This window comes from Podarcis cretensis (assembly GCF_951804945.1).
Source record: "Podarcis cretensis genome assembly, chromosome: 2".
NCBI classification, from domain to species: Eukaryota; Metazoa; Chordata; class Lepidosauria; order Squamata; family Lacertidae; genus Podarcis; species Podarcis cretensis.
Genome location: NC_137171.1, coordinates 114,193,331 through 114,206,735, shown reverse-complemented (window position 1 = coordinate 114,206,735; position 13,405 = coordinate 114,193,331). Strand labels below are relative to the sequence as shown.

The 13,405-nt window shown below is 46.9% G+C and overlaps 1 protein-coding gene across 1 annotated transcript; it reads right to left on the bottom strand.

Annotated features, from left to right (window-relative positions):
- Window positions 1-1,832: 1,832 nt before the first annotated feature.
- Window positions 1,833-8,203, bottom strand: LOC307209008 (tumor necrosis factor-like). The gene is made up of 4 exons (XM_079964084.1): window positions 7,641-8,203; window positions 6,264-6,294; window positions 4,808-4,873; window positions 1,833-3,215 (listed from the first exon to the last, which is right to left on the bottom strand). Exons 1-4 carry the CDS (start codon window positions 7,821-7,823, stop codon window positions 2,785-2,787), a joined length of 711 nt encoding a protein of 236 aa, XP_079820210.1. The 5' UTR covers window positions 7,824-8,203; the 3' UTR covers window positions 1,833-2,784.
- Window positions 8,204-13,405: the final 5,202 nt, after the last annotated feature.

Sequence of the window (13,405 nt, the reverse complement as noted above, 5' to 3'; positions counted from 1 at the left end):
TTTGGCTAGAGATGTGAAGGCCTGAAAAAATCTCAGAAGATTGGGTGGGGAGACAGGTCCCCCCCCCCCAGTTTTTGTAATAAATAAGGTGGGGGGGGGAGAGAAAAATAGGAATATAATAGTTCCCTCTTTTTTCTGCTCCCACAAGGTCTTAAGATCTCTAGCTATGACAAAGATATCTCTCCCACATGTCCCTGGGCGGAAAAACCATTTGAAAAGTATAGCAACTGAATATTAGAATGGAACATTAGGAAGACTGCTGGCTTTTCAGCCCATTGCTCAGGCTTCCTCTCTGTTGTTTGGATGGCTATCTAACAGCCACTATATCAGAAAGCCTTGTAGAAGAGCCCAGCATCATGAGCATGCTCAGAGCCGTTTCCTTGAAAGCCACATCTCCTCATAACTTTTTGCATGTTCTGATAACCAGAGAAGCAGCAGGATGCTTTTCCTACTTTGAGGAACATTTTTACATTGTTTAGTATTTGGCCTTGTTAAATTCATTTATTTCATAAAAATTATATACCGCTTCATGCCCTCCAACATTTCTCCAATGAAAATAGGGATGTCCCATTCCATAATGATAATTTTACTATTTATACCCTGCTCATCTGACTTGGCTACCCCCAGCCACATCTGGGCAGCTTCCAACATATATAAACACATAATATAACATTAAACATTTTTAAAAAAACTTCCCTATACAGGATTTCCTTCAGATGGCTCGGTGGTTGGATAACTCCATACCCTCCAATATTTCTCCAATGAAAATAGGGACATCCTAAGGAAATTGGGACATTCTGGGATCAAATCAGAAACCGGGACAGTCCATCTAAATCAGGGACATCCCTGGAAAATAGCAGCACTTGGAGGGTCTGCAGCCCAATTATAGAAAAACTCAAAGCAGCTTAATGAGGAGACTATGGCAGTTGGCACAGGTGTAATAAAACACTTTCCTAAAGTCCTAAAGTGATGGAAACAGAAAGCTTAAAATCTGCAGCACTACCAAGCCAAAAATATTACCTGGTAACTTTTCTTATTTCAGTCTAATTCTAAATCTGTGTTTCTAATTTATGTAGGTAAAAAAGGTAAAGGACCCCTAGATGCTTAAGTCCAGTCAAAGGCGACTATGGGGTTGCGGCGCTCATCTCGCTTTCAGGCCGAGGGAGCAGGCGTTTGTCCACAGACAGCTTTCCGGGTCATGTGGCCAGCATGACTAAACCGCTTTTGGTGCAACAGGACACTGTGACAGAAGCCAGAGCGCACAGAAATGCTGTTTACCTTCCCACCGCAGTGGTACCTATTTATCTACTTGCACTGGTGTGCTTTCGAACTGCTAGGTTGGCAGGAGCTGGGACAGAGCAACGGGAGCTCACCCCGTCGCGGGGATTCAAACTGCTGACCTTCTGATCAGCAAGCCCAAGTGGCTCAGTGGTTTAGACCACAGCACCACCAACTCCTTATCCTAATTTAAGTAGATATCAGTAGCGATAGGGTGCACAATATATGGTTTACTCCAGGCTCAGTTACAGGTAGCTATGGCATTGTTGTCAGCGTAAACTTCGATCAGACCTAACCATTGGTCATGCTGGCTGGGGCTGATGGGAGTCCAAAATACCTGGAGGTTCATGGGTTCTCTATCACAGTAGGCTGAATAACTGATGTTTTATTGCTGGTGTTTTGCAATATTCATTTCATACTTTTTAGGTTAAATCTATTTATGGTCATGAAACTTGTGTTTTCCTGTTGCTCTAGCTCAGAAACGATCTGTTCATTCATTTCAAGGAGTCAAAAAGGGTGGGTTTTTTTTTAAATTAAATAGTATCTCAGTTTTATTTCTTGGACTCATTTAAAGGTTACACAACCAACTTATAATAACACTAGTTTCTCCGCAATGTGCAAAAAAGGAGAATACAGCGAAATAAATATCCACATAAATAAATAAATAAGCCACATTATTTTTTAAAAAATCATGTCACAAGGTATTATTTCCCTTTTGAAATCACCGCTTTTGTGGCAACACATGCAGGATTTCAACATGAAATACGCTATGTGCCACGAGAGTGAGCAAAATCATAACAGCTCAGGTACTCTGATGTCAGATTACATCTTTGATGTAAACATTACCAACCAAGAGAATTTTTATCCTCTCTTTCTCGGTAAACTGGGAGAAGACGTTGCCCGCAGGGCCATCCTCCCCCAAAATTCAGGAGCGGTCCATGTAACATACATAATTACACCGGTATATTCAATTATTAACAGATATACATAGTATATATATATATACATACAGCTGATCCGAGTTTCTGGAGCTGGGTTCAAAGGAGCACAATTCCCCTTATTTTTGGTATTCACTTACAGCTCACAGAACCACTTCTCTCTCCCTCTCTCCCTCCCTCCCTCCATCATACACTCACACAAGCACACTCACAAACCCACACTCTTGTTTCTACTGGGTTATCTATATTTCATCTTTTTTTTCTGAATTGGTGTGACACAAGAAGCACGCATCCCACATCCTTTCAGACTTCCAGCCACACGCCCACTCGCTATATAAATAAATAAATAAATAAAAATAAATAGGGTTGATTAAAAATAAACAACAACAACATAAGTAACACTGTGTCCTATCTCCCCAGAGCAGAGGTAACCTCCTTCACTGGGGTGCCAATTCAGGGTTCAGTCTCTTGTTCCTCATCCTGAAACTTGTATTTTGAATGATGGAGTAGGAGGAGCAAGTGAGTTGTAACTATGGCACAACAGGAGAGTCTTTTTTTTCTTTTTTCTTTACTCCATGGCAACGATCCCAAAATAGATCTGTCCCTGTTGGGCAAAGTCCAGATACTGAGGAGATTCGGTTTTGGACCACAGGCGGTCCCCTTTGTTCAACCTGAAGACAGCCCCCTGGTAAATGGATTCGAACCACAAACTCTTTTGGCCCTGGGCGGTTCTTCCGGCCTCACAAGCGGACTTGATGGACTTCAGCAATTCCACGTTCTTGTTGAACTGCGAAGAAAACCACGAGATGGTGTGGCTGAGCAGCAGAGGGGATTCCGGGCAGGTGTCGCTATGGAACATGACCTGAGAGTAGACGAAATAGAGTCCGGTCGAAGGCACCACAAGGGAGTTGTCACTTTTTTCCAGCTGCATGCCATTCTCAAGTATGGAGGGCGCCACATCTGTGGTCCAGAACAGTTGCTGGCCGTGAGCTCGGGAAGCTGCAAAGGGAAGGGAAAAACCAGTCAGCATCGAAGGTTCGTCAACATGTGCTAAGAGGCTTCGGCCTACAAAGTTTCGGTGTTAGTTGCCTGAAGGCAATTTTGGTTTGACCGAGCGCTTTGGTGGAGCGGAGAGTGCTTTGACAGGCCATTGGGCAAAACCACATTAACCATGTGTGTGTGTGTGTGTGTGTGGCCCCACCAAACTCTGGCAGCAACTACATGGGAGAAAGGCCAAGCTTTGGCATCTCAGAGAGGCTTAACAGAATGAGAAGTGTCCCTATTTTCCAGGGACAGTCCCAGATTTACAGAAGCCGTTCCAATTTATGATTTGATACCTGAATGTTCCGCTTTTCCTGGGGACGTCCTCAGTGCTATTTTTCTAGAAAAGAGGTACCAGAACTCACCATGAATCTCACCTTTGTCCTCTTAGAATGACAATGGTGCCCACATGAGAGCTACCAGAACTGAGTTCCGGTGAGTTCCGATTGGAAAAAAAAGCCCTGGATGTTCCTATTTTCATTGGAGAAATGTTGGAGGGTATGGTAAAGGTAAAGGGACCCCTGACCATTAGGTCCAGTCGTGGCCGACTCGGGTTGCGGCGCTCATCTCACTTTATTGGCCGAGGGAGCCGGCGTACAGCTTCCAGGTCATGGGGCCAGCATGACTAAGCCGCTTCTGGAGAACCAGAGCAGTGCACGGAAACGCCGTTTACCTTCCCACCGGAGTGGTACCTATTGATCTACTTGCACTTTGACATGCTTTCGAACTGCTAGGTTGGCAGGAGCAGGGACCGAGCAACGGGAACTCACCCCGTCGCGGGGATTCGAACCGCCGACCTTCTGATCGGCAAGTCCTAGGCTCTGTGGTTTAACCCACAGCCTCACCCACGTCCCAAGAGGGTATGGTAGGACTTCCCTACTTTCAGAAAAGAAATGTAGGAGAGTATGGAATAGGACATCCCCATTTTCATCAGAGAAATGTTGAAGGGGACATCTCTATTTTCATCAGAGAAATGTTGGAGGGTATGGAATAGGATGTCCCCTGTTTGGTGGGTATTTTTCAGTGCTGGATTATGCAGGAGGCCTGGACTGAATGATGAGGAGGGAGAAAGGTTGTTTTCTGCTGCTCCAGAGAAGCGGACACGGAGCAATGGATCCAAACTACAAGAAAGAAGATTCCACCTAAACATTAGGAAGAACTTCCTGACAGTAAGAGCTGTTCGACAGTGGAATTTGCTGCCAAGGAGTGTGGTGGAGTCTCCTTCTTTGGAGGTCTTTAAGCAGAGGCTTGACAACCATATGTCAGGAGTGCTCTGATGGTGTTTCCTGCTTGGCAGGGGGTTGGACTCGATGGCCCTTGTGGTCTCTTCCAACTCTATGATTCTATGATTCTATGAGTCAGGCTGTGGGGAACCCAGATTCAAATGGAAGTTCAATGGCTAACTTTCAACCAGCCATCATCTCTTATCCTAACCCAACTGGGCCAATATTTTAAAGCACTTTATTTTAAAGCACTTTATATGCTCAACAACTCTGTGATCATTTGTTCACAGCAAACCCCTTTCAAGCAGCTTAGAAAATCCCTCTCACCTAGGGCATGGGCAGCTGGTTTCCTGGACATCAGAGCTTGCACTTTCATCGTCTGCGGCAACCCTCCTGCAAAGACAAAGAGAGAACAGGTGGTCAGACAACGCATCTTCTCCACTTCCTTCCTTTAAGGATCCCACATGAGGTTAATCTGCTACTGCAGCATTTTCAGTTGGTTGGAGAGCCAGCATTTTAAAATCGCCTGTAGGTCTACAGTACTGATGGTCTAGCCCATGGGACCTCGGGCTTGTGGGATCTAATGTGCATTTGACTATAACCCCACAATCCAGCAAGTATAGGTAAAGGTACCCCTGCCCGTACGGGCCAGTCTTGACAGACTCTGGGGTTGTGCGCCCATCTCACTTAAGAGGCCAGGGGCCAGCGCTGTCCGGAGACACCTCCGGGTCACGTGGCCAGCGTGACATCGCTGCTCTGGCGAGCCAGAGCCGCACACGGAAACGCCGTTTACCTTCCCGCTGGTAAGTAAAGGTAAAGGTACCCCTGCTCGTACGGGCCAGTCTTGACAGACTCTGGGGTTGTGCGCCCATCTCACTTAAGAGGCCAGGGGCCAGCGCTGTCCGGAGACACTTCCGGGTCACGTGGCCAGCGTGACATCGCTGCTCTGGCGAGCCAGAGCCGCACACGGAAACGCCGTTTACCTTCCCACTGGTAAGCGGTCCCTATTTATCTACTTGCACCCGGAGGTGCTTTCGAACTGCTAGGTTGGCAGGCGCTGGGACCGAGCAGCGGGAGCGCACCCCGCCGCAGGGATTCGAACCGCCGACCTTTCGATCGGCAAGTCCTAGGCGCTGAGGCTTTAACCCACAGCGCCACCTGCGTCCCTCCAGCAAGTATATCACGGTGCAAAAGGCATATGCTAAGCACATGGTGCCTCTGAGCAGTTGCTGAAGGTGGGCATTGGTTTTAAGAATCAGAGAGGCTGCTGTACACAGCATATGTTGAAAGAAGAAGAAGAAGAGTTTGGATTTGATATCCTGCTTTATCACTACCCGAAGAAGTCTCAAAGTGGCTAACATTCTCCTTTCTCTTCCTTCCCCACAACAAACACTCTGTGAGGTGAGTGGGGCTGAGAGACTTCAGAGAAGTGTGATTGGCCCAAGGTCACCCAGCAGCTGCAGGTGGAGGAGTAGAGACGCGAACCCGGTTCCCCAGATTACGAGACTACCACTCTTAACCACTACACCACACTGGCTCTTTCTTAAGAACATGGCACCCTCCTAAGAATCCTGGAAACTGTAGTTTGTTAAGGGGGGCAGGGATTGTAGCTTTTTAAAAGTAAACTACAGGATCCTTTAGGGGAAAGCCATGTGCTTTAAAAGTGCTGTGTGTACGCAGCCTCAGAACTGAGCCAAAGTCCTTGCACCCCGAAATCCATTGCCTTGACAGAATGGGGGAGGTTTCTCTTAAGAAAAAAAAAATGCTGTTAGAAAGAACTTACCAGAAAATGGGCTTCCCTTTTCCTTAGAGTCCTGAACAAAGAAAGAAATGGGGAAACGGGGTAAATACATTTGTAGTGACAACAATGAACAGTACAGTGATCGTGCAAAATGAGCTGGAGCTAGAAATGTCCGATATTTTGGAGGTATGTTTGGGGTAGCTTTCCAAGTAGGCAGAGCTATAGAGTAAAAAAGAGCTAAGTGCACATTAACTACTCTGCAGAGCTGCAACAGGCACATTTTTGGTGATACGTCCCAGAGGTGATGGTGGGCTGAGTTCAAGTAGCTCACCAATTCGAATATCAGAATCTTGGCTATTATTATTTTTAATTCGCTGTGGGATCCTTAATTTTAAAAGCCCTTAACTTTAAAAACTTTTATAAGGCAATGGTGCGCATTCAGTGTGTGCCTTGGTTCTTCAAAAAGTCCCTAAATCTTTCAGCACCCATCAATGGGCTTGTTGGGGGGGGGGGCAACTCAAATTAAAATAGTGTGAATTCATTGGTGGTGGTGGTGGTGATTGCCAACAACTCAAAGCTATTTATTTTATTTTTCATTCATTTATTTTAATCCATTTGTATCTCCTCTTTTCGTCGTTCAGTGATGGAGATAAGCATTCGCTCGCTCTCTGAGGATTTTGATTAAGGGATCAGAAAACTTTTTCAACAGGGGGCTGGTCCACTGTCTCTCAGACCTTGTGGGGGGCTGGGCTATATTTTTTTGGGGGGGGGATGAACGAATTCCTATGCCCCACAAATTACCCAGAGGTGCATTTTAAATAAAAGCACACATTCTCCTCATGTAAAAACACCAGGCAGGCCCCACAAATAACCCAGAGGTGCATTTTAAATAAAAGGGCACATTCTACTCATGTAAAAACACACTGATTCCTGGACCGTCCACAGGCTGGATTTAGAAGGTGATTGGGCCGGATCCAGCCCCCGGGCCTTAGGTTGCCTACCTATGATTTAGAACGTCTTTGCAAATTTCATGCAAACCCAGCGAATCTTTACTAAGGAAGACCAACCCCTGATCTCTTTCTATCTCTCCCGCACACACAGAGAGAGACACAGAGATATGAATATAGATAGATGATAGATAGATATAGATAGATGATTGATAGAGAGATAGATATAGATAGATAGATGATTGATAGATAGATGATAGATAGATGATAGATAGATAGATAGATAGATAGATAGATAGATGATTGATAGATAGATGATAGATAGATAGATAGATAGATAGATGATAGATAGATAGATAGATAGATAGATAGATAGATGATAGATAGATAGATAGATAGATAGATAGATGATAGATAGATAGATAGATAGATAGATAGATAGATAGATAGATGGATGATAGATGTTCCTTACCTGGGATTCAGACTGCTTGAAAGCGCCAAACTGCAAAAGCGCAAAGACGAAGGTGGCGCCCAGCAGCAGCAGGAGGGAGCAGATGCTGAGACATTTCCAGTGGCTCTCTTTCTGCGGCTTTTCGCGCACCACCACCACGTTGCTCCCTTTCTCCACGTCGTACACCAAATGCTCGGAGCTCATCGCTGGCTGGTGCGGTTCGGTCAAGAGATGCGCTCCTGCTGCTGCTGCTGCCGCCGCCTCCGTCGCCGCTTGGCACGAGGTGGAAGAAGGATCCAGGGAGGGTTTCAAATCAACAGCTGGAAAGCGACGGGCAGATCTTTTCTCCAGGCGGATTTCAGCCACGGGTTCAGATCAAAAGAGGCAAGAGCGGCGAGTGGACTTTTGACAAAAGCTACACCAGTGGGGAGGAAGAAAAAGAAGTTTTCGCAGGTGTCTGCTGCGCTGCTGCTCTTCTGCGGCTTGAGTTCGCTTTGTGAATGGGTGCTGCTTCCTGGGTCTGCCTCTTTGAACCCTGCTTGACTTCCCCCGCAGCTTGTTGGAGAGGAGAGCGAGTGCTTCAGGGCTGCCGCCGCCTCTGCCTTTTAAACCCTGCCGGGGAGAGCCATTCAAACTTCCCCGCCCGCCCACAGCGCCAGGCTCCCAAGAGGAAGAGGAAAAACTCTGTAACAGAAAGAGGAAACGGGTAATAGAAAGCCTGCTGCTGACGGGGCATCCCCCCAAAAAAGGCTCCTTGTGGCGGCGGCGGCGGCGGCAGCGTGGTAGGAACCCTACGCGCGCGCACACACACACACAACACCCCTGGCACACACACACACACACACACACACACCCCTGGCACACACACACACAAACACACCCATGGCACACACACACCCCTGGCACACACACACACACACACACACCCCTGGCACACACACACACACACACACACACACACACCACACCCCTGGCACACACACACACACACACACACACACACACCTGGCACACACACACACACACCCCACACCCCTGGCACACACACACACACAAAACACACCACTGGCACACACACACACACACACACACACACACCCATGGCACACACACACCCCTGGCACACACACACACACACACACAAACACACCCATGGCACACACAAAAAACACCCCTGGCGCGCGCGCACACACACACACACCCCTGGCACACACACACACACACACCACACCCCTGGCACACACACACACACAAAACACACCCCTGGCACACACACACACACACACACACACACACACCCATGGCACACACACACCCCTGGCACACACACACACACACACACACACACACAAAACACACACACACACACCCCTGGCACACACACACACACACACACACACCACACCCCTGGCACACACACACACACACACAAAACACTGGCCTGCGAGCGCAGCAATTGGAGAACAGCCTTTACCAAAGGTGTCATGGGCTTTGAAGACACTCGAACTCAGGATGCAAGGGAGAAACGTGCTAAGAGGAAGGTACACTTGGCTTGGCAAACCGTCACCGTGATCATCTCCCACCTGGAAACCTATGTCCCCACTGTGGAAGGACGTGTGGATCCAGAATTTGCCTCCACAATCACTTACGGACTCATTGTAAAAACCGTGTTTATGGAAGACAATCTTACTCGGCTACGAGCGATCGCCAAAGAAGAAGACCACCACTCTCACCTGAAGCCTTGCCTGGCACCAGCATTGGCTTTTTTTGGTTTTTTTAAATCTGCTAGTCTCATCCTTGTGATTTTGTCTTCTTCTTTTTAACCTCGCAAACTGCTCTGAACTCAGTTCTGATGCTCTTTATTAGAGGCACTTCAACCTGGCAAATTATCGTGCGCATGGTGCTCTCCGTGTGTGCAGGTTTTGCCCAGCAACCACACAGAACTTCATCAAACTCTTATGTAAAAAACAAAACCTGCAGAAACATTAGATCTGGATTCAATGGTGGGGAGGGGACTATGGGATGCCATTATGATGAAGATGACGTTTTACAGATGCTACAGATGTAAGAAGGCATCGCTTTCCCTTCCTCCCTATGTTCATTGCAGTGCTGTTTCTGTTCCCCTGCAGTTCGTCTTCTGCCCAAACCTATGTTATTCGTCACACTGTCCACTGACAAAATTAGGAAATTTGCGTAATTTATATCATTTGCATAAAGTATGTTGCCATGATGTGATTCCAACTTGCTAATTTCAGTGCAAATACATTGGAAAAATGGGGGGGGGGGGGGAGAGAGACAATCAATTAAGCTTTCTGACTGAAAGCAACAACAACAGGAGTATTGGTCGTATTTGCTGGGCTGATTTCCATTCCAGTTCTGATGCGAATAAGCAACTGCAATTTCTGCTCCTTTTTCTGTTTTCATCAGAATTCTCCATCATCCATTACACAAAACCTGCATGCATGAGGAACAATGAGTTCTCTCTGAACTGCACCCCATAGCTGCCTTTGACTGGACTTCACCATCCATGAATCCTGTACCTTTTTCCTTTTTCTTCCGCTTGGAAGCAGAAGAGTGTTCAGAACCTGCCCTTAAAACACACAAATTCAAAAAGCCTTTTTTGGAATCATTGGCTATGTCTGAAGGCTGTCTGCATTTAAGGGGAGCAGGTGGCGCTGTGGTAACCTGAGGTACCACTGTATAAGTAATAAGAATGCAATACAGTGGTACCTCGGGTTACATACGCTTCAGGTTACAGACTTCGCTAACCCAGAAATAGTACCTCAGGTTAAGAACTTTGCTTCACGATGAGAACAGAAATCGTGTGGCGGCGCGAGGCCCCACTAGCTAAAGTGGGGCTTCAGGTTAAGAACAGTTTCAGGTTAAGAACGGATCTCCAGAACGAATTAAGTACGTAACCAGAGGTACCACTGTAGAACGAAAGCTCGTCCTACCCAACCCAAAGTTTTTATGAAGTCTGGCTTATATTTTCTTAGATCCCAGAGCTGAATTTGCTCCTTGGTTGGTAATGTACATATCTGGTCCTGGAGGGCTCTGTTTGACAGGGGCTGAAGCATAACAAGGGAGAAGTTTGCATCTAGGTTTCTCGCATAAAGGCCAACTTAGAAAGGAGTGGGAGACATCTTCACCAGATTCACAAAGTTTTGGGTGGGTCTGAATGTTATTAAACCTCCCACCCTATTTATAATTAGCATTGGGGTCGTCATCATCAGGGTGGGTTACAATAGCATCAGTATACAGTGGTACCTCAGGTTACATATGCTTCAGGACATATGCTTCAGGTTACAGACTCCGCTAACCCAGAAATATTACCTCAGGTTAAGAACTTTGCTTCAGGACGAGAACAGAAACCGTGCTCCAGCATCATGGCAGCGGCAGAGGCCCCATTAGCTAAAGTGGTGCTTCAGGTTAAGAACAGTTTCAGGTTAAGAACGGACCTCTGGAACGAATTAAGTACTTAACCTGAGGTACCACTGTACAAGATTAAACGGCGTTTCCGTGCGCTGCTCTGGTTCACCAGAAGCGGCTTAGTCATGCTGGCCACATGACCCGGAAGCTGTACGCCGGCTCCCTCGGCCAATAAAGCGAGATGAGCGCAGCAACCCCAGAGTCATCCACACCTGGACCTAATGGTCAGGGGTCCCTTTACCTTTAGAAGATCAAAATCGGTGGAAACAACTCCCAACCAGAAGGATAGGGTGGGTTCCAAGGCGAAGGTGCAGAGGCACATCACTGACATATCACAAAAACCATACAATGGAGGAGGGAATTCCTGGAGGATAAAACTACCAAAAGCGGCATTAACACCTGAGAGCGTCTTTAGCGAAGGAGGTTGTCTTTCCAGCACAGGAAAGTAGAAGATAACGAGAAGTGGAAATGGCCAGGGACTGTACAGGCCATTGAAACCAAGGTGGAAATTGTGCTGGGTTTTTTGACACAGGAAGCACATGCTGGGATTACCTGCCCAGCTAAGGAATCTACCAGGAACTTGGATGTTCCCATCTCTTTGGCCTAATTTAGAACTGGGCCATCTTCTTCCAGACTGCAGGTGGGAGCTCTGTGCTTCTACATACAGACTTTTTCCCCATAAAAAAACCAAACCAAAACAAAAAACCCTCTCGCACAGAAAACTAGCACATCAGGAAAAGGCTAGACATGCTAGCTCTCTATGAGGAAGGATTTTTTTTTTTTTGCATGAAGGAGCCTTATGTCTTCCACCTGAAATCTAAAGTGATTCAGCCCAGAACTAAATGACCACTCATGTCTGGGATGAGTACTAGGTCTAAGTATCAGCCAGTGGCCTTCAGGCGTGGTGAGTTTCACGCTCACTTCAGTGTTCATACATGTTAAACAAACCCTTCACTGTTTATTTAGTGTTACGTTATAGTGATATTATGCTTTTTTATTACATATCCTTACATACCCCCCAACATTTCTCCAGTGAAAATAGGGAGGTGCTAATAATAATAATAATAATAATAATAATAATAATAATAATACCCCCCTGTTGGGACGCGGGTGGCGCTGTGGGTAAAAGCCTCAGCGCCTAGGGCTTGCCGATCGAAAGGTCGGCGGTTCGAATCCCCGCGGTGGGGTGCGCTCCCGCTGCTCGGTCCCAGCGCCTGCCAACCTAGCAGTTCGAAAGCACCCCCGGGTGCAAGTAGATAAATAGGAACCGCTTACTAGCGGGAAGGTAAACGGCGTTTCCGTGTGCTGCGCTGGCTCGCCAGATGCAGCTTTGTCACGCTGGCCACGTGACCCGGAAGTGTCTCCGGACAGCGCTGGCCCCCGGCCTCTTGAGTGAGATGGGCGCACAACCCCAGAGTCTGTCAAGACTGGCCCGTACGGGCAGGGGTACCTTTACCTTTACCTTTTTAATAATACCCCAACTCATCTGACTGGGTTGCCTCAGCCACTCTGAGTGGCTTCCAATATATATATATAAATAATAATACATTAAACATTTTTTTAAAAACTTCCCTATAAAGGGCTGCCTTCAGATATCTTCTAAAGGTTGTATAGTTTTTTTATCTCCTTGGCTCGGGGGGGGGGGTGTCACATAACTCCACACCCTCCAACATTTCTCTGATGAAAATAGGGAAGTCCTAAGGAAAAGTGGGAAATTCCAGGATCAGATCAGGAGGGTTGCCATATTTCAAAAAGTTAAATTCCTGATGCCTGTTGAGCTTTTTGGGAAACCTACTGTTTCCCCCTGACGCCATTTTTCACACCCAACGTTTTGACATGCTTGCCTCTCCTGACTTGAACTTGCCTTGTTTTCAATTGTTGTTTTAACTCTTCCAGTTGTTGCGCTGTTTTAACGGGCTTGTTTTATTGTCGATATTAATTGCAGGTGTTTGGTGTTTTGACAAAATTGTTTTGTTCGCTTATTGCTGCTGCTGCTGCTGCTGCTGTTTTGTGGTTGTTTTTAAACCACTTAGAAGCCACCTTGGCAATTGCTGGGGTATTGTTGGCATCCATCTGTCTCAAGAGACAATGGAGTGTGCCTCCGGAGGTCAAGTCAAACCACTGCATTATAAACACCAAAGTGACCTCCCCGGGGTGCAAGCCCGGCCAGTGCATATGGAGGTACTGGGCTGCCCAGAGGACAAGACCCCGCTCTCGGCCTCGCTGATGTGGTCCAAAGCAAAGCAGAGCAAGACGTTTGGACCAGCTTGGCTGCAGGACTTGCCAGAAGGAGGCATACAAGACACCATCCAACCGTCTTAGGGACTCCTCTCCAGATTTTTGTATGGTTTGCTCCT

What these genes read in the sequence shown, in the direction of transcription:
- LOC307209008 (XM_079964084.1), bottom strand. Translation starts at nt 7,823, where the DNA reads ATGAGCTCCGAGCATTTGGTGTACGACGTGGAGAAAGGGAGCAACGTG. An exon ending in TCAAGCAGTCTGAATCCCAG is followed by an intron (nt 6,295 to 7,640) that starts GTAAGGAACATC and finishes TTCTTTGTTCAG; the next exon opens with GACTCTAAGGAAAAGGGAAG. An exon ending in ACCAGCTGCCCATGCCCTAG is followed by an intron (nt 3,216 to 4,807) that starts GTGAGAGGGATT and finishes TTCCCTTTGCAG; the next exon opens with CTTCCCGAGCTCACGGCCAG.